This window comes from Pleurodeles waltl, chromosome 2_1 (genome assembly GCF_031143425.1).
Source record: "Pleurodeles waltl isolate 20211129_DDA chromosome 2_1, aPleWal1.hap1.20221129, whole genome shotgun sequence".
NCBI lineage: Eukaryota > Metazoa > Chordata > Amphibia > Caudata > Salamandridae > Pleurodeles > Pleurodeles waltl.
The window spans coordinates 98,771,603-98,793,485 of NC_090438.1; the positions used below are offsets into that span (position 1 = coordinate 98,771,603).

General features: G+C 46.2%; 1 protein-coding gene across 5 annotated transcripts in view; it reads right to left on the reverse strand.

The window, feature by feature from the left end:
- LOC138261623 (ligand of Numb protein X 2-like) overlaps positions 1-21,883 on the reverse strand; it is a 141,960-nt gene that overhangs the window by 41,893 nt on the left and 78,184 nt on the right. For all 5 annotated transcript variants that reach the window (XM_069210751.1, XM_069210770.1, XM_069210788.1 and 2 more), the window contains exon 4: positions 21,113-21,309. In XM_069210751.1, the coding sequence (XP_069066852.1) occupies positions 21,113-21,309 (197 nt within the window). The remainder of the gene's footprint in view (positions 1-21,112; positions 21,310-21,883) is intronic.

Here is a 21,883-nt window from a genome sequence, read left to right on the forward strand (position 1 = left end):
CAGCCATAATATAAGAGACGATCAACTTTAGAAAAGCCCAGAGCATAATATATTGTACATCCCTGCGAGCTGTAATAATTGGTCTAAATACTACACAGTCCCTATATCTTTATTAATATCAGCCTCCTTGTTTTGGCTGGAGGATTCGTATTTTCCCTTTCTACTTTAAGGCAAGCCACGTACTACCCCCTGCATGCCTTTAGAAAGCTTAAGGCCTTCATCGTGTAACTGTTCTCCGGCATGTCCCTTAAACAGCCAGTCTCTGGTCTGTCCGTCGCACACACTTAGGTCTGTCCATTGATGCTCTATTGAAAGTGGGAGGGAGAGTTGTTGTGCAGCCTCCTGTATCTGCATCACTGTGTGAACAACACCTCACTTACAGACATGTACGAAAGGAAAGAAAATGTATCAAAACAGGCTTCCGAACGTTTTAAGTATTTATCAGGCTGGATGGTCTTGTAATGTTACTTGCTACATGTAGCTCTCTGGACAACATAATGGAAGGTTCCCCTTTACTTCATTTTTGTTATTTGTTGTAAGCTAGACTGTGATACTTCCTTGCAAAATAATATGGCGATCTTGCACCCTCTGGTAGCTATTATCACCAGCCAAAGAATTTGTTTTCTATGCCCTGAGCCTTTCACATACATATTCAAAGTCAGTGCATGCCTGTTTGCCACACAATTAGGCCCGATTTGTCCTTCACACACGTGCCATCAGAAAAGCCCTGTGTGTGGGGGAATAAGTGGTCAGGGTTTTGAGCTGATAGACTCAACTTGGCATAGGAGGGCAGTAAATGAGCTCTGAACTGTGCAGAATTCCCAGCCTGAAACTGGGCTGAACCTAGGCACCAGACAGCTTTCCTGGCAGATACTAGTGGTACATGGGCATAAGCGGCTGGATTCTGGAAGGTGGTATTGGTATATGAGGATAGTACATGGACTGGGAGGTAGACTCTATGCAACTGGAGCTGTGCATCATCTAGAACTGCATTATTTGGGGCTATATATAATACATAGGCTTGCAAAGCAGAATTTTGCTATTTAAAGTTGTTCCTGATATATGATACGATATGGGCATTGTTTGCTGCCCTTGGGCAAGAAAGGTGAATCTGGGCATCAGAGGATATTTTTGCCATCTGATAGAGATGCATAGGCACTGAGAATGCCTATAGCCGTGTGGGACTGAATTTAAAAAAGTGATGACTGAACCACAGGTACTTTCGGATTTAGTTGGTATACGAATCAATCTTTCACAAGTCACAAAAGCAGTGCTTAATTTGTGAAATGATGAGTCCCGGCACCCAAAGTTTTGTTAGAAGCCCACAGCCGGTGCTGTGGAATGTTGGGGTTGCCGAACACCACTGCTGTCTAGCGTCGATTCCACCTCATGACAGTTTCATCCATCAGCCTACACTTCCTGCCCCTTTATTTCACTCTGGCAGCTTATTTTTTTGTTTCTTTTTCATCACAGTTATTGTGTGATTTTCTTCCTACTTTTCTGTCTTTCTCTCACTTCATGCGAGGCAAAGTCTGATGATTAAAATTAAGTGGCGGTCCCCCAAAAATGGGTTTCGGTGGGCCCAGTCTGCAACCACTAGCTCCTTTTAGGCACTGCATATAGGCATAATTGAGACTACAGAAGTATGTTTAATTACTGGTTTGATGGGTACAAGTACACTTGAAAAGTGATGTCTCGTAAAAAGACAAATGTCTTTACTACAAAATAAATGGAAAAATGGCAAAATGAGAAGACTTGCCGCTTTCATTTAGTGCAATTCAAGACTGAATTTTAAACCTAATCAGCTCAAAGGTTTGCTACTGTTGTTAAACTCAGCATTGGACCTCAGGGAGCAGGAGTACCAAACCATTATTTTGTATTTCTATGCCATAAATTGTTGCTTATAACATCCAACTGGGAGAAACTATAGTTAAAATAATAAGACATACCTCTAGTGACTACTGAGAGATTACCTAGGAGATTTTTTTCTTTAAAAGAAATAGATTTTGTATATTCAATCTCATAAACAATATAAAAGCCTAATTGTATGTGAGTGGATCCTGGGAAGCTATTCTAAGAAAAATCACTTTCCCAGAAACTTTTACAAACAACGGCTCTTTAAAGACAGAGCTGTCTACCATGTGTAAATGAAAAAGTAGCTCAAATATGCAAACAGGTTGAGACAGCCTTCGTATTTCTTAAAAAAGCCAAAGGCATAGGTCTCACTGATGCAGAGTTCGAGTCTGCAGCCACATCCTATACTGCCCTCCTGACTAGCTCACAGTCGATGGCTTCTTATATTGCCTTCTGATATAAAAGATTTTGCCTCTCAGGCAAAGCTTCGTGAACTGCTTCAAACAGTTAAAAGGGTTGTTTAGTTGTACACACTTAAGATGATGGCAGAAATTCCATACCAAACCCTCAAGGTCGCATTGGTGAAGGTTGATGGAAACTTTTTTCAGGTCAATAAAATTGTTGAAAATTTGGAAATGGATAGATCGCCATAAATAAAGGATCCTGAACAGCATGCCTCTGCTACAGGGTTTTATGTGGAGAGATGTTTAAAAAAAAATGTAGGAAAACAAAACATCTTGAAAGAACACAGGGATGGGTGATTTGGGGTGGTACTCTGGTCCTTTAGATGAAGCGTACTCTTTCAAAAAGGTGCTAAACGCCTTTGAGGATCCCTAGATTTTCCCATGTGGCATCGCCTCCTCTGTTTTTGACTCCTTTTTCTGGGTGTCCAGCTCCCTTCTAGGTTGTCTGCCATCCAGCTTAGGAGAGACTGGCTTTTGACGTTAAGACGGCCAGATGGTAAAATTGGTTCCTGAATCTGAGACATGTTGTTCTGAATCAGACAAAGGATCAATTTGTCGACAGTGAACATGTCTTGGGTGTCCAGGCTATCTAAAACATCTACCCCACAGTGAGGTGTCAACACTAAATTGAGTGACGTTAGATGACACATCAACCATCGAATATGTCCTCCATGATCCAGGTTTCTGCTGAATCTCTCTATGCTGACTGGGAGCCGGGATGTATGAATGCAAGTTTACATTCCTATAGGGCAAACTTAGCCAAAAGGCAGCGGAGCACTACACAGGGTCACAGACTGGCACAGAGTGAACGTGTGATACGCGAGGTCACTGGGTAGAGGATACCTAATGCACTATGATTGAAATGGTAGGGATTGAGCTTTAAGGGTCCCTCAGATTTATCAAACTGGATTTTAAAGTTTGAGATGGAGGCGACATCACATCCCAGCCTGGAGCCTTTCTTTGCTTGGAACCATCAACCACAACAAAAAACGTCTGAGAAAATCTAAGTCCAAACTCAGTCAGCAGGCAAGGCACATCTTTATTTCTTTCACCTAAAGTGTATCACTTGACAAATGTTACATGCAAACTGTGGGTAAAAAAAGACAAGTGATGCTCATCCTTCAAGGACTATTTCCCTCGCAGTCCCCCCAGAGGAGGAATATTTATCAAGGAGAGACAGCATGGAGGCTCAACACACAAATGATTAAGGCTTTGTTGAAGTTAAAAAACATTTTAAAAAATACTGCTTACCTTTAAAAAAAAAAACGGCTCCAAACTAGACATAGCAAGTAAAACAAGTCCTCCAAAATCCAATATTTTTTCAAGAAAATAATTAAAAGTACAAAGGCTTGTGATTTTAGGGATCCGTACACCACAAAGCGGAAGAACTGACTGACAGCATATTGACTGAGCACTGCGTGATAGGGATCAGAAGAGGCAGTGTGAAATTCCTGTTACATAAAAGGAATTGCCAACCAAGTTTGTTCCAAAGCTAACATTCAACTAAATTTGGCCTATTTTATAAAGAAAATAAAACACACTATTCAGATGTTCATAGTTTAAAAAAATATTTTTGGGGAATGAGAAATGTATTTTTGAAAACTGTGCAAGGATACCACACACAGGGACATTCTAAGCTTAGGAAAAGCACCTGAGCTTGACAACTATGGTTACATGTAGGTTTGTGCTCCCACAGTGCACTAGTATGTTTCATATGTTCACACAATTAAATGTATTCCACAACACCAAGATTCTAATCCTCAATATACGTATTACGGCAGTAGTAGAAGAACCCATTTCCATTTCATTTTCATCAATCAGTTTTTGTAAAGCACGACTACTCACCAATGAGGGTCTCAAGGGGCCGGGGGTATCAAGCGGCCAAGGGGGGGGGGGGGGGGTTGCTCATCCGAAGAGTCACAATTTGGGGTTCTTCCTGAAGATGGTGAGTAATGGGCTTTGTCTGTGGTGCAGGGGGAGTTAGTTCCAGCTCTTTGCTGCGATGTAAGTGAAGGATCGTTCTCCGGTGGTGGTTTTGCGAATGCGAGGAATGGGGGCCAAGGCCAGCTGGGCGGAGCGGAGGGATCTGGCAGGGGTGTGTAAGGAAATGCAGTGGTTCAGGTAGGCTGGTCCTGCGTTGTGTATCGCCTTGTATGTGTTGGTGAGTAGCTGGAAGGTGATTCGCTTCTCAACCGGGAGCCAGTGGAGGGTCTCCAGGTGTTGGGAGATATGTTCTCTGCGTGGGAGGTCAAGGATGAGTCTAGCGGCGGCATTCTGGATGAGTTGTAGCTTTTTTGATGTTTCTAGTTGAGGTGCCGGTGTAGAGGGCGTCGCCGAAGTCAAGCTTGCTTCCACTTCCTGTGACCGAACACTATGTAGGGCGTGGCTTGAGGAGCAAACATTGCGGACATGGAATAGCGGAGCTCCACCACACCGCCTTGTTATCCTCGGGAAGTCTTCTGTTTGACAGGCCATCCATCTTTTCTCTGAACATAACACCAAGTGGTGACTCTTCTGGATTCATTAACAGCATTCTATTATTCTTCAGCTGGTAGGCCCACCAAAAAAGCTGCAGATCCGGAGGGCCAATCCTCCTACACCAACCCTCCTCCTCAATTGTTTCCAAGATAAGTGTATACCTTTACTGGCCCAGATAAACAAAGTTATCTTCCCTTGCAGTCTTAAAATAACTTTTGATTAGAAAGAAAAAAAAAAAAAGTTAACGGGATATTATCAAACAAAAAAGTAACTTTTGGCAGGATAGACAACTGCACTAAATTGATCGACCCATATATAGTAAGTGGAAGATTACCCCATTTATTTATTTATTCATTCATTTTAAACAAAGCTCCAACCCTGCTGGCCACCATCTCCAAATTTATATCTGCCTTTTTCCCAAATCCTGGCTTATTTTTATGCCTAAATACCTAATCTTGGAGACCCTTCTAGGATCCCCACTCTTAAGATTCCAAATCATTATTTCTGTTTTTTTCTTTGTTTACCTCATAGCCATCAAGCTTTAAGAAAACCCTGGCTTCTCTCATAAGATTCGGAAGGGCAGAGGTAACATCCGAGGTACATACCATCAAATTGTCTGCGTATAAAGAGATTTTCCTGGAGAATTCACCTACCACATTAGGCTTTATCTGCTCATTTAGTCTCAAACTTTCTGCAAAAGGCTCAATATAAAGGTAAAAAAGAGCATGTGAAAGGGGGCAACCTTGTCTTGTCCCTCTTTCTATTTTCACCGCAGAAGATAGGCTACCATTCACCAAGATCTTTGCAGTTGGTGCGCTGTAAATCCTCGCCAACACGTTTATTCGAGATTTGCCTATTCCAAAGTGGGCTAATACCGCCATAAGGTATTGCCAGTTCACATGGTCAACCAGACTGGCGGCATCCAACGTCACAGCTGCTAGTGGTAGATCCAAAGTTGCGGCCATATCTATGGAACTGATTAAAGTAGGATTAAGATCTCTCAAATTCCTAATGGGCAAGAACCCCCTCTGATCTTGATGTCCCAAAAGGCCCACAATTTTATTTAAACATGCTGCTAAAATGCTAGTAAAGACTTTGTAGTCGCAGTTAAATAACGAAATTGGGCGGTAAGATTGACTTTGTAGGGGATTTTTGCCTGGCTTCAATATTAATGAAATTACAGCCTCATTCCAAGACCTCGGAATTGGATCACTCTCTAGCAATATGGCATTAAACAACTGCATCCAGACTGGGACAATGACCTCCTCCATCCCGGAAAAAAGTTCACTGGGGCTCCTGTCAGGCCCTGCCGCTTTTCCTTTCTTCGCCTGTCTAATTGCTGTCAAAATCTCACTGCCAGTAATATCCTGGCACAAAAATTTATCCTGCTCACTAGACCATTTCGGAAGATGTTTCTGCCAAAGCCACGATTCTGCTGCCTCTGTATCTAACTCCATATTTTCTCTATATAACTCCTAGCAGAAGTTTTAAAAGCAGCTTTTTTCTTAGAAAAATCTTCAGCAATCAACCCAAAGTCTCCAACCATGATCTTCTTGATGCTGTTCTGGCCCGTTTCCAATCTAGATTTCCAGGCCAGCAACTTCCCACAGCTTTCCCCATGCATTATATCCCGGGCTCTACTAACTCCCATTGCCGAGACACTTTTTCCTCCATCCTAACCCTGAACTCCAGCTGCAGATCCTGCAAGTCCTCCAACATTTTCACCCTTCATGCCTCATTTAATGTGTTGTTTTTTTAAGCACCTCTTCCATTCTCGCAATCTTCTGCTCCATTTGGGCCTGTTGTGTTTTCTCCTGCCTTACCCAGTGGGCCGCTAAACTATTTATTGCCTCCCCTCCCCTTAACCAAGCCTTGGACGTATCCCATATCACATGTTTTGGAGCAGTTGACTGGTTCCAGGAAAAAACTCCTTATACCGTTGTAATACCTTATCAACTAACTGCCTGTAACAACATCCTCCTATCGATTGTCCACCTCCTTTCTTCCCATACATTCTTCTGTTCAATTTTTAACAACAAGGTCCAATGGTGTGATAGATGGATTGGGAGATGGTCTAGTCCTATAACTCTCTCCATGTCCATTCTTTTTACTGTGGAAAGTGTATTCCCTGCAGTTCCCTTTCATTCTCCATAGAACATCACATAAATAAAAAATGTCCAGCATATCCAGCAAATAAGCTCTCATCTTTGGGGAACTAATAAGCATCTTCTCTGAGGACCAATCTAGGGTGTTATCCAATAAAACATTAAAGTCCCCTCCTAGGATAATAGGGGCTTTGAAATGTAGAAGGTTTGCAAAGAGCTGAGATAGCGAGGTGATATCATCCACATTTGGTCCATAAGAATTTACTAGGGTACAAGGAGTTATAAACCTTTATTTCTGCAATTATCCGTCGCCCTTCTTCATCCGCCTTATACCGAACTAAGGTCGCCCCTGATTTTACTTTCAGTACCAGGGCAATTCCTTTAGTACAATGTACTTTATATGTTGCTGCTATGCTCTCCACCCATCTCTGCTTCAAGAAAAAATCCTTACATTCCTGTCTCAGGTGGTGTCTCTCCTCATAATTATCTGAGCATTGCTTTCTTTTAAATATTGTAGAACTATTCGCTGCCTTTTTGGCCCATTTACATTCCATCAGAGACTCGCCAAAGTTTGACATACTTATCTCACCCATTCCTTCCATTGTCATAACCTATAGCCTATATATCTAGTTGGTGCTTCACTCAGGCTACTAATTACATGACTGAAATTGAGGACTTCAATTTTTTTTTTCTCCCACTGCTCCCCACCACAAGTGTCCCCCCATAGGAACCCTCCCAACTAAGTTTCTAGGCATTTCCTGGTGTCTGTTTCACCCAACCCTAAGGAAAACCCATCACCACTCACTCTCACTTTTTAACTTCTGCTTGGGTACTGCTTGCAGGCTTACCCAAGGAATGTTTCTCCTATAAATTTAGGGCACCATTTAAAAAAAAATTTTTTATAAGAAAGTCAGGATGAAACACTTACAGGCAGCAGCTACCATCGGGTATGACATTAGATCCCTCCTAGGTATCGGGTACTATAGCAGGTTATCCCCCATCTGGGACTCATCTGGGACTCACCTGGGACCCCTGAGTGTTTACTGGACAGTCTAGCATTGCCTTTAAAACAAAGCGGAGTTATTAGATGGGGTCAGTTAGTCAACGATGGACAAAGGTTGATGTGGGAGTTTTGGAGTAACAGGACGGAGGGGACTGTATCCAGATTCAAGATTTATCAAGTGAACGGGTGGCTTAAGAATCAGGTGTGTGTGTGTGCACCCCGAACCAAGCCAAATGGAATTAGACCTCCAGACACAGGGGGCCTTAAAGAAGGAAGTAGCACAAGTGTGCCAGTATCTTGTTTCAGCAGTGGAGGATTTGATGCAACCATTGTGTGCCGGGTGAAGTGGCTACTTGCTAGATGAGGAGCTGGAGGAGTTATGGCAAGTATCTTTTGCTACTTTATATTCAGTGGTTAAGTCTGCTGTCCTAAGAAGAAACCATTTTTTTACCCCTCACATAGGGTACTGGACGCCCTTAAAATTGGCAAAGATAAGAGGCAGTGCAACTTCCGCACGTAAGCGGTGTGGTTGCAGTGAAGCGGACAACGTACATATGTTTGCCTCCTGCCTGAAATTGGAGGAATTTTGGATGGCGGTGGGTAAGACAATCTCTGGCTCCTTGGGCACTGTTATTGAGGTAAGCCTCTGTTTGATCTTGTTTGGGACAACACCTCAGGTAGTGGACTGCCTCTTTTCTAATCCCCACCATTGAGGGATGGTGTTTTATTTGATACTACTTTGCAAGGAGAAGAATTTGTAAGAGCTTGGCTCAAACCTCTGCCCCTAATTGGCAGGCATGGAAAAGAACCATGTTTTTTTTTTTTTTTTTTAACTAAGTGGAAAAATGAGAAGCAAAGGGGAAGGGCTATGGGAGCTGCTGAAGTTTTGATGTGCTTGACATGTTTTGTCCAATGATTAGACGCCCCTGACTCGGTTAGGCTGGGAAATTCAACCCCATCCCATGGCCTAGAGGGATGTGTTGTCCATGAGCACATGAGGTGGCGGTAATCTAGTATTTGCCCAATGGTTACATTATGAGGAATATAAAAAGAAAAAAAAAAAGTCCACCAATCTTTCCCCTTATCGTGCACAGCGAGCTGATAAGCTGGAATGTCGTACAGAGCCTTTAGCGTGCCCGAATGTGCACAATACGGTGTGTGCCACCCTGAGAAGCTGGGACTCTACATGGTATGGCGCTCTGGCCTGCTGCCAGACTGCTATTGAGTGCGTTGCCACCCCGCACTCCAGCAGTACTGGCGGATCAAAATAATCGTCACCCGCTGTGATTGCAGATGAAACTGCACTGCCCATGAGACAACAGTATGGACATCGCGAGCGGAACTACGACAGGTGTGGCAGGCCGGGACTGCAGATGAGCTGTGCAGCTACTAGCGCACAGGTCATTGACTGTGAGGTCATTGTGAGCCACGTCCATTGCTGTGGGCCTCCGTGAGGTCCAAGGGTTGAGTGGAGAGTGGCAGCCACTTGAAACTGTGACCTACTATCAATGCTGTGAACTGGCGAGGTATCTGCGATCTACACAGAGTGTGGGCCAGGGGCGCCAGACAGTGGCGAGTTTCATAGCGGGGGGTTTCCTCCTCACCTGCAGGCTGCCGGCACTGCGGGGTTGCGAGGGCCCCCCTCTCACTACAGTCCTTGCTCTCTTATGGAATACTGCAAATAGATGCCATCCAGAGACGCAGACGCTACAGAGAACTACCACCCTACATCGCGAGTACACCCCAGGATTTGCATTGCTGCTGTTATGCGGAGCCCCCGTACATGTGATACTCGGTATAAAGTTCTGCCAAATGGGAAACGTCCCTAAACTGTGACCTTGGACTTTTATGCATGAGCCCTAGATTTGGCTGTGGTGACGACGTGACCTGACTGCCAGAGGATAGTCGTTTTTGAACTGCACAATGGGAGGGGAGTGCTGTGCCGTGACTTACTGCAATGGCGCTATTCTCAGATATCTGGGCACATTCAACTATTTGCAATATATTGTGATCTATGTCGTGTGAGGATGGTGAGTGACCGGCTTTGCCTGCGGTGCATGGGGAGGTTATTCCAGCTCTTCGCTGCAGTTTAAATAAAGGATTCCCCTCAGACGGTGGTTTTGCAGATGCGAGGGATGATGTGCTCAGTCGGTGTAGGGGTGGGGGCGCTGAGGGATGTGGGCCACCAGGAGTCGTCCCAAGCTGAGCTGGCATTTCCGAAGATGAGGAGCTCAGTCTTGTCAGAGTTGAGCTTGAGGCAGCTTTTTCTCATCCAGGTGGCGACTGCTTCCATTACTAAGTGGAAGTTCCTTTTGGCCGTTGTCCGGGTCTTCGGTGAGGTAAATGATGAGTTGTGTGTCATCGGCATATGACACAATGTTCATACTGGTGCTTCCGATGATGGCAGCGAGGGGCCATGTATACGTTAAACAGTGTGGGACTTAGTGGGGATCCTTGCGGGGCTCTGCAGTTGACTCCTGTAGGTCTGGAAGTGTAGGGCGGGCGTCTGACCCTCTGCACCCTCCCGGAGAGGAAGGAGTGGATCCATTCCAGGGCTCTTCCTATAGTGTGGAGTCTGGTCCGCAGAGTGCTGTGGGAGACTGTGTTGAATGCTGCTGAGAGGTCGAGAAGGAGGACTGTTGCGGTGTGGCCGCGGTCTAGGGGTAATCTGATGTTGTCTGTGGCTGCCAGGAGGGCTGCCTCTGTGCTGTGGTTTCCGAGGAAGACAGACAGGGAGCTGTCCAGGGAGTTGTTGGCCTCCATTGAATTCCATAGTTGTGCTTTGACTGCTTTCTCCAGTATTTTGGCAGGGTAGGGTAGCAGCGAGATGGGTCAGCCGAAGATTTCTTCAGGAGAGGGCGTATTTCAGCATGTTTCCAGTCTTCGGGGAAGGTGCCCCCTGTTGATGGAGCAGTTGATTGTGTTCCGGAGCTCAGGGACAATGGATGCTGTATATGTGGTGCGGGCTAGGGCTTGAGGAGGCTCCGGAGAGGGTGCAGTTCATGATGTTTTCCGTTTCTCTCTGTGTTGAGCGTGGACCAGCTGTGGATGGTCTGGGTGGAGGGAGGGGGTCAGTCACAGGTTCCGGTGCCAGGATTTTCCAGGAGGAAGCGGTCGTAGATGTCCTGGATCTTACTGTGGAAAAAGGAGGCGAGTTGTCGCAGAGGTCCTGTGACGGGTGGGGGATACTGGTGGCCTCGGATGGGGGATCTGTGAAGTCGATGACTATGAAGAGTTCCTTAAGAGTTGCGTGCAGAGGAGTTGATGCGCTCCTGGGGCACGTCCTTGATGGGTGGCGGTTGCGGGTCTGAATGAAGCGGTCAAGCGAGGTCTCCGCTGGTTTGGCTGTTTATCCATTTTTTCTCTAAACGTCAGCGGGTACGCTTGGATTCTTGAAGTTCGGTGGTGAACCAGCTGGCTTTCTTGGGTACGTGTTTGGCCAATGTCAGACGGAGAGTGTTGGTGCATTCAGTGATCCATGCGTTGAGATTGCACGCTTCTGTGTTGGCGTCATCAGAGAGAGGAGGGAAGGATTTGGCGAGCAATGAGGTGAGTTGCTCATTAGTGATTTTGTTCCATTTCCTGTGAGGGGGTCCTGGAGGTGTGGGTGCGGCTGCTGGGTGGGGTGATTGTGAAGTGTATGCAGAGGTAGTTGGTTCAGTCTGGGGTGGAGATGGTCTCAATGGTGATCCGGTTGCTTAAGGTGAAGATGGGGGCCAGTGTGTGTCCTGTGATGTGTGTGGTTGGGGAGACCACCTATCCGAGGCCAAGGGTGGCGAGGTTGTCGAGTAGGGCATTGGTGTTTGGGTTAGCGCAGTCCTCAAGGTGAAAATTCGGGTCGCCGAGGAGGAGGTAGTCTACCGACGCCAGGGCCTAGGGGATAGCGATGTCTACAACGACGTCTATGAAAGCTGGGCGGGGAGGGGTGACCTGTACGTAGTGATGACTTGTGTACAATGGCGAGTCCTCTGCCCGGGCGGGAGTGCCGGTCCCTTCTCAGGATGCTGTAACAGTCGGGAATGGGGATGGCGATGTCTGGACCTGAGGTGGGGTTGGTCCAGGTCTCCGTAAGGAAGGCGATGTGGATCAAATCCCAGAGTTCGGTAGCGTGTTTGTGGAGGGAGCGGATGTTGAGGAGCACATTGATGGGGTTGTGGAGGTTGTTGGTATCTTTGTGTGCAGAGAGTGCCTTCAGCTTGTTGAGGCTGGCGCTGAAGTTGCAGTTCCTGCAGGCGAAAGGTCCGTGGGTGTCCTGGGGGGGGGAGATGGTGCAGCAGTTGCTGCGATGTCCGGTGTTGAGGTGGAGGAGGGTCTCGGAGTCGTAACAGAGCCAGTCCAGGGGGTGATTTGATGGAGATCCAGGGTTCCTGATGCTGGGTGCCTTCCAGGCGCGGGCGGACGGGCTTGCCTTTGGTGCGCCTGCTGCACATGTCCTCTGCGCGCAGCCACCAGTAAGAAGTGGAGGGGGGTGGGGGAAGAGGTTAGCTAGGAGGCGGGAGGGCGGGAAAGGTGCTTCACAGGGGCAAGGGGGCAGAGGAAAGAGGGGAGAAAGGAAAAAGGAATAAAGGAATAACGAGAGAAAAAATAGAAATAGGCAGAAAAAGCAAGAGTGAAAAAGCGACAGAGAGAAAGAGATACTTACTTGTGATGGCCCCTAGACCACCAGAGATGAGCCAGCGGGTGGAGGAGGGCCTCGAACTGAGAGTCAGGAGACTCTCAGTTCGTCCCAGCAAAAGGCAGAGGCAGCAGCAGCCAGAGAAGCTGGGGAGGGCAGTGGACGCTGACCAGGAGGTCAGTGCAGTTGCCCTCTCACAGCACTGTGGCCACCATTAAGAAGGAGAGGGGTGGCGGGGGGAGCGGTCAGCTGGGAAGCCGGAGGGTGGGAAAGGTGCCACAGGGGGAGTGGGGAGTTCAGCAGCAGACGCTGACCAGGTCTATTCCACTAATTTGTTCTCCTATGAACGGGGAGTATTGATATGGATGCGATCTGGGGTTCCCTTTGAGGTGACGGAAGGCGCTATAAATACTGGTGGCCGTTGTGTGTTCATCAGGGGGTGGTTAAATGGTTGTCATATTCTTATTAGTAACATATCACACTCCAGTACCGATCACACTTCTTTCCTATACACACTAACCAACCTACTCACTCGCTGAAGTGGTGTCCCCTGGCTTATAGGAGGAGATTTTAATTGTGTTTTGGATACGTATTTAGATAGGTCCTTCCCACCCTTGGCACGCACTGTAGCCACCTCCACTGCCCTCTCACTGGTGAATTGGCTGAATCAGTGGCATTTAACAGACATCTTGCACCACTACAATGCCGCCTCTAGGGTATACTCTTTTTACTCCGCTCCACATGGGTTGCATGTCCGCCTTGATAGGTTGGTTTGTACATCTAATTTGATTCCGGTAATAGTGCGGACAGATTATCTAGGACGGACCCACTCTGAACACAACCCTCAATACCTTCAGCTTGATTGGGGCGAGGCCACCCCACCATCCCGTGTGCACTCGGCTAACACACATACACAAAGGCTTATAGAGCAGGAACTTTATTTGCTTGGTTAATACGGCAAGAAAGTCCACCACACCCCATCACGACACTCCATTCGACATCTGGCTCTACTTTATGCCCACAATGCGATTCATATGTGTAAGGAAATGGCTCCCTGTTGCAATTACCCCCCACTTTTTGCCCGATACTGATGCTGACTTGAATGAGAAGTGTGCTGGGACCCTGCTAACCAGGCCCCAGCACCAGTGTTCTTTCACCTAAAATGTACCATTGTTTCCACAATTGGCACTCCCCTGGCACACAGATAAGTCCCTTGTAAAAGGTACCAGTGCTACTAAAGGCCCTGTGACCAGGGAAGGTCCCAAAGGGCTGCAGCATATGTTGTGCCACCCTAAGAGACCCCTCACCTAACATGTGCACACTGCCATTGCAGATTGTGTGTGTTGGTGGGGAGAAAAACGCAAAGTCAACATGGCATCCCCCTCAGGGTGCCATGCACACAAAATACTGCCTGTGGCATAGGTAAGTCACCCCTCTAGCAGGCCTTACAGCCCTAAGGCAGGGTGCACTATACCACAGGTGAGGGCATAGCTGCATGAGCAATATGCCCCTACAGTGTCTAGGTAAAACCTTAGACATTGGAAGTGAAGGGTAGCCATAAGAGTATATGGTCTGGGAGTCTGTCAAAAACGAACTCCACAGCTCCATAATGGCTACACTGAATACTGGGAAGTTTGGTATCAAACTTCTCAGAATAATAAACCAACATTGATGCCAGTGTTGGATTTATTAAAAAATGCACACAAAGGGCATATTAGAGATGCCCCCTGTATTTTACCCAATTGTTCAGTGCAGGACTGACTGGTCTGTGCCAGCCTGCTGCTGAGAGACGAGTTTCTGACCCCATGTGGTGAGGGCCTTTGTGCTCTCTAAGGACAGGAACAAAAGCCTGCTCTGGGTGGAGATGCTTCACACCTCCATCCTGCAGGAACTGTAACACCTAGCAGTGAGCCTGAAAGGCTCAGGCTTCGTGTTACAATGCCCCAGGGCACTCCAGCTAGTGGAGATGGCCGCCCCCTGGACACAGCCCCCACTTTTGGTGGCAAGTCCAGGGGAGATAATGAGAAAAACAAGGAGGAGTCACCCACCAGTCAGGACAGCCCCTAAGGTGTCCTGAGCTGAGATGACCCCTGCCTTTAGAAATCCTCCATCTTGATTTTGGAGGATTCCCCCAATAGGAATAGGGATGTGCCCCCCTCCCCTCAGGGAGGAGGCACAAGGAGGGTGTAACCACCCTCAAGGACAGTAGCCATTGGCTACTGCCCTCCCAGACCTAAACACACCCCTAAATTCAGTATTTAGGGGCACCCCAGAACCTAGGAAACTAGATTCCTGCAACCTAAGACGAAGAAGGACTGCTGAGCTGACAAACCCAGCTCTACCGGCCTGCCTCCCCACTTCAAAAGACCTGCTCCAGCGACGCGTTCCACAGGGTCCAGCAACCTCTGAAGCCTCAGAGGACTACCCTGCATCTAAAAGGACCAAGAACTCCCGAGGACAGCGGATCTGTTCCACAAAGACTGCAACTTTGCAAGAAAGAAGCAACTTTTGAAAACAACACTTTCCCGCCGGAAGCGTGAGACTTGGCACTCTGCACTCGATGCCCCCGGCTCGACTTGTGGAGAACCAACACTACAGGGAGGACTGCCCAGCGTCTGCGAGCCCGTGAGTAGCCAGAGTTGACCCCCCTGAGCCCCCACAGCGACGCCTGCAGAGGGAATCCAGAGGCTCCCCCTGACCGCGACTGTTTGCTTCTAAGAACCCGACGCCTGGTAAGGGCACTGCACCCGCAGCCCCCAGGACCTGAAGGATCCGACCTCCAGTGCAGGAGCGACCCCCAGGTGGCCCTCTCCCTTGCCCAGGTGGTGGCTACCCCGAGGTGCCCCCCCTTGCCTGCATCGCTGAAGAGACCCCTAGGTCCCCCATTGGACTACATTGCAAACCCGACGCCTGTTTGCACACTGCACCCGGCCGCCCCCGTGCCGCTGAGGGTGTACTTTTTGTGCTGACTTGTGTCCCCCCCAGGTGCCCTACAAAACCCCCCTTGTCTGCCCTCCGAAGACGCGGGTACTTACCTGCTGGCAAACTGGAACCGGGGCACCCCCTTCTCCATTGAAACCTATGCGTTTTGGGCACGACTGACCTCTGCACCTGACCGGCCCTGAGCTGCTGGTGTGGTAACTTTGGGGTTGCTCTGAACGCCCAACGGTGGGCTACCTTGGACCCAACTTTGAACCCTGTAGGTGGTTTACTTACCTGCAAAACTAACAAACCATTACCTCCCCCAGGAACTGTTGAAAATTGCAGTATGTCCAGTTTTAAAATAGCTTATTGCCATTTGTGTGAAAACTGTAAAAGCTATTTTGGTAATTCAAAGTTCCTAAAGTTCCTAAGTGAAATACCTTTCATTTAAAGTATTGTTTGGGAATCTTGAACCTGTGGTTCTTAAAATAAACTAAGAAAATATATTTTTCTATACAAAAACCTATTGGCCTGAAGTTAAGTCTTTGGGTGTGTGTTTCCCATTTATTGCCTGTGTGTGTACAACAAATGCTTAACACTACCCGCTGATAAGCCTACTGCTCGACCACAGTACCACAAAATAGAGCATTAGAATTATCTCTTTTTGCCACTATCTTACCTCTAACGGGAACCCTTGGACTCTGTGCATGCTATTTCTTACTTTGAAATAGTGCATACAGAGCCAACTTCCTACAATATGGCATTCCACTTACATCATTATAACGCTCTACCACAACTTCCTTACTAAATTACATACATTGATTTGTTTCTTGCAGATATATCCCTCCCCGTATCACGGCCGATTAACAATTGGAGCTGGAGAACCCTTCAGCGTTATCTGAGATTCACGATGCCATCTGCTCTCTATCTAATGGCAAAACTCCTGGCCCTGATGGGCTGCCAGTGGAGTTCTATAAGGCGTACTCTTCCCAACTCGCACCTCAACTACATACTCTTTAGGAGGAGCCCCTGGAGAGACTCCTCAACAAGCTCTGGGAAGCCACGTTAATTTCACTGCTCAAACCACATAAAGACCCCACCAGTCTTCATTCTTATAGATCAGTGGTTCCCAACCTTTTGACTTCGGTGAACCCCCACTTTATCTTTACTGGAACTCGGGGACCCCTATTAAATCACTATTGGTATCCCGGGACCCCCTCTACTGAGTCATTACATAAAGCTGGGGACCTAATCTGTTAAAATGATTTAATTTTATAAGAATTGCGGACCCCCTGAGGAGGCTTCGTGGACCCCCAGGGGTCCCCAGACCGCAGGTTGGGAACCACTGTTAAAGACCGTTGGAGCTCCTAAACGCAGATCATAAAATTTTGGCTAAAATCATAACGACACAGCCAGCCCCCTTGGTACCTACCCTGGTGCACAAGGATCAAAATGGATTTGTGCAAGTCCGCACAACATCCCTCAACTTATGCCGCTTTTTCCGTATCCTGAGATACGCCCCTTACTGTTGGCCTGAAGCAGGGTGTCTTGTGATTAACTTGGAGAAGGCATTCGATTCGTTGGAGTGGCCCACCCTCTTTAAAGTTCTACCCCCCCACTGGTTCGAACCAAGCTTGGACATCACAACTCGCCACCAATCCATATAGAGAGTGGCACGAGGCAGGGATGGCCACTATCCCACCCCTCTGCTTTTCGCCCTCACTATGGAGGCTCTGGCTGTTTGCCTTCAGCAGCAGGGTCATGCCAGGGGTATACCCCAAGGAGACGAGATCCATTCTGTATCCCTGTATGCGGATGATCAACTTACATACGTTAGGGACCTGACTGCCTTCCCTAGAGATATAATAGCCCTCTTTGAAGTATGCAGCGATATCAGGACTGAGAGTTAATGGGGCTAAATCCTGTGTTTACCCATTGTCACATACTATGAATGACCCAGGCCCAATCTCCGCTGCCCCCACGTTAATCTGGCAACCAACCACATTTAGATATCTTGGTATACAAGTATACCATACTGCGACTGATCTCTTTGATGGTAACTTTGTACGTGCCTCTGCAAAGCTAGATGGCTTTCTGGAAGACACTACCTCTGTCTGTTATGAGCAAATTGGCGCTAGTTAAAATTATACTTTTACAACACCTTTTATATTACTTTGTTAATCTCTGGTTTTATGTCCCAGCCTTTTTTCCCCCGAACTTTAGAGTGTGAAATATGCTACTTTATCTGGAATACCTCCCTCAGTAGAGTAGCCCTTTCTAAACTTTAACGACCATTAGATCTGGGTGGATTGTCACTACCTAATGTAGAGCACTACCTTTTGGCTGCTCAGCTACAGAGGGTGGCTCGCTGGTTCTCCTCTCGATGCCTCTCAGATACTGCTACTAACTTAGGTGAATGGTCACATCGCAAATTGTTACATTTATTTCACCCTTGTGCCAAACCTCCCGCCCCGGAGCCCCTGTTTTTGAACCTAGCATACTGCTGCTACAGTAGGTGCTGTTACCTCACTAGCGATCTGGTCTCCTATGCACCAGCCACCCCACTACTAGGGACACCACTTGGCACACACATCAACTCAACCACTGAATTAGCTTCCTGCCATGCAGTGGGACTTCACACACTGATGGTAAGCTCTACACTTATGACGCCCTGACGGAGGACATTGGCTTGCTCCCGGGAACATTTTTGTTGTATAGCTCATCAGGAGTGTGCTGCAACGAGCATGGGGCACTTTGACATGCAAACACCAAATGCATCTCATGTTACAGTATTTACATGTATTTGGACAGAGGAAGCACCTGGTGCATTGGATAGTGAACTCTTTACGGCTCCTCACTTCTAATTCACTCACAGTCCTCCATGGAAAACAGGAAGTGGATAAAGGGAGGCCATTTACTAATAAGGAATGGGCGGCAGTACAAGAGGGGCCCATGCACGTCATGAGCCATACGAGATTTCGATTAATACAATACTATGTCACACAAAGGGCCTACCTTACCCCTAATAATATTAACAGATACTATAGTCACACTGATGCTGCATGCCCGCGCTGTCACAAGGTGGGAGCAGATTTATTACACGTTATGGACGTGTCCGAGTTTACAACACAATTGGACTGCAATCCTGAATTTGGCCCATTGTGTCAGCCAATCCATACCGCAAACCTGGGAGACTTGTATTTTAGGATTGTTTTTAGGGGCAAAAAACTAAAATCTATTTCCTGTTTCCTTGACCTGAGCCTGTTGATGGCCAAACGACTAATAACGTGAAGATGGCGCATCTCCGATCAACCGACTTATGAGGCATGGATGCAATCACTGAGTGTTTGGGCAAGGGTGGAGGAAACGGCTCTTCGTCGTGAGGACACCGTGGGTCTGCACAAATATCCACTTGTACCTCAATGGGAGTTGATCCTTGCAGATCTTTACACGCCTATCACCACAGCGCCGGACCGCCAAGAGATTCTTGCTCATGAGGCTGCTATTCATAATGAGTCAACCCCCTCTGACCACAACACCGAACATGGGGTGAAGTCCTACCCAATGTAAATATGCCTGTACGATTATACAATAATTAATACTACTGTTGATATTGTGTTGTGGAGATGCTTGTTAGAAGGACGTCCAATAGCTGTCCTGCTGGCCTTAAAAAGAAATGTCATTGATTTAAATGCCCATTATCCTTACTTTTTTTCTATTCTTTCTTTCTTTCCAGCCAGTATACCATATTGCAATTGCACCTATTGGATCACACTGTTGCTGCAATTTTTGTTTCATCCTTTCTTTTTGATTGACAATTAATGTATATCGCACACAAGTGTTACTTAAGTACTACTTGAAATGTTACATGATTATTGTTGTTCGTTTCAATATAAATGTAATAAAAACAATTGAAATAAAAAGTTGCGACCAAGCACTAAGAACTATCCTGAGGCCATATTTTAATACTAAACAAGTGTGTTTATTTAAAGTCTCTCTGGAGTATTTGTCTTGCATGCTACTAGGAAACGTTTCAAGGCTAGAGAACTGTAGTGAAAGATAAGTAACTTCTTCTCAAGCATTACATCTTTCATCAAGTCATTTATAGTGAGTTATACAGAAAAAAACTGAGGGGAAGTGAAGTACTTTTCCAGAAAACAGGCTTTGCATTATCCCACTGATCAGTCTACCTATTGTTATGGTGAAAGTGTCTGATATGTTTACAAATGTACAGTAGTTTAAACCCTGCATAAAGGACCACAGTTGTCTCTAATCTACTAGTAGAATTTCCTATATTGGGTACCTGTAGTTTTCATGCACCTTAATAAGCCAGATAACCTTCAATGAATACATGTAGGCATCGCAGGCATTGTCTATGTAGAACCAAAAAGCTCTTTCCTTTCACTGTGTAGAGAACTTTCATCTGGAGTGGCAAGGCCAAAAAACAAACTGGGTTGGAGCTTGTTTCAGATGAAACTTGGAATGGTTGTTTTACAGAACCTGATGAAAGGCACCCTAACTCAGTGACACATCTGAGTGAAGCTGCAAGAATCCATGCAGTTTTCTATCTTACAGTGAGGAGAGGGCACTATCCCATGGACGTTTACCTGCACTCATATATGGCATATATAAAACTATATATAATTCCATGGCAAATTGGTACACATGTGTTCTAGATCTTTGTTTAGAGAAAAATAAATAAGTAAAATAAAAACGACAAAACATTTCCTAAAACATTTGACTTCAGTTCAAGGGACTTTAAGGCTACAATGTAAATCCTAAAACTCACTTAAATATGCATGTTGAAATAAGCAACACCAACATAAATATCTTGTGGTTTCGACTGCTCCTAATGGAGAAGGAACCAAGCTGATTTGCGTGTGAATGCTTCTTGTTGGCACAACAAATGATGGACTGGATTGCGGCCCAGAGTAATTACAAGGACTTTAATGCAAGCGATCCACCTTTTACTTTTTTGTTGTCCTCCTTGAGAGCCACAAGCAAGGAACTAGACTGGCTCTAATCTTACCTCTTCAATTTTCTTTCAGCCTCCTGAGGCTCATCAGCTTCACCACTGATTCTCTCCCCCCCCTAACCCCAGTTGATGCTACAGATTCAATTCCGGGACTTTCAGAAGAGAGAAAGCAAGCAAATGCTGCAGGCCACAGAAGGGAGGTACTATTAATTATAAGCAGGAAAAAGGGCAGACAAGATGTTTCGCGTGTTCCTTTCTTCTATGAAGTTTAATTCCGTGTGTTGTCTCAATGTTTCATTACACTGTGCATATGCTCTGGCACACATTTATGGTGCTTGGGCAGTAGGCTAATGTATTACCTTACAGCAAATCTCAGTGTAAAAACAGAGCAGCGAAGCTATCCAAGATGCGTTCACAATCAAACAGCTTAAGGGCCCTTCATTCGATACATTTCCAGCATGTGCTGGCCTGCAGTCTCGTACTTCATTGTAATCTGTGTACATCATCATTGAAAGCAATGCTGCAATCATCTGAGGCATTGTTGATGGGCTGCCCTGAAACACAGGGGAAACTTTGCATTTAATTGTTTATAAAGATTGATCCAGATTTATGTACTTTATAAACTAAAATAAACAGGAGCTGAGCTGACCCGACACAAAAAGTACTATCACATGAAAAGATAACGCAGTGAGCTACCTCAAGGATATGATCTCCGGGTGAGATTCTCCCATCCAAGGCAATCAGAGAATCCCGAAGTACTTCCTGCACAACAATGTTTCCCAGTGGAGTATCTTTTCCACCCACAATGCGCATCCCCAGCTCCTCCTCGGGATCCTCACGACTAATTTCCACTCGGTTTGTTTCAGCCACAAGGCTCGATCTGTGAGGATGGTCTGTAAAAAAAAAAAAAAAAAAATACAAAAAAGGAAGACACAATGAGAGGTTGTTTAATTTATTTATGTTATGGTATTTATTTACGTTAAAGAAACTTCAAGCCAACTCCAGAGAAGACATCCCTACACAGTACCAGAAGGCTTGGGGATACCAATTCACCTTTGGTTCATTGCATTCTTCCAAGAACCCAACACATTCACTGTTGAGCAACATAATGGAATCTTCACAGAAACTCTCCTAATACATAATTCCAAATTTGCTTTAAGAAAAACTTTAGCAAAACAAGCAGAGGCCAAAGAGCAGCCCAAAACACAATGTTTTCCAGGCAAAGGTTTGATTTGTGCCGTGCGTTGGCCAACAACAGACCTCTACAGGTTGACAAGCATCGTCTTTAGGGCTTGTATGGCACAAAGCACTGAGTAAGTATGGAGATTTTCTTTGTTTAGAGACAAAAAGGATAAATGTATGGCAGTGGTGCGCTGTATTACTGGCCCATCCACCAGTGGGACGAATACCTACTAACATCATAAGAATAGAAGTAGCTACAGGCGGAAACCTTTCAAGAATAAGGGC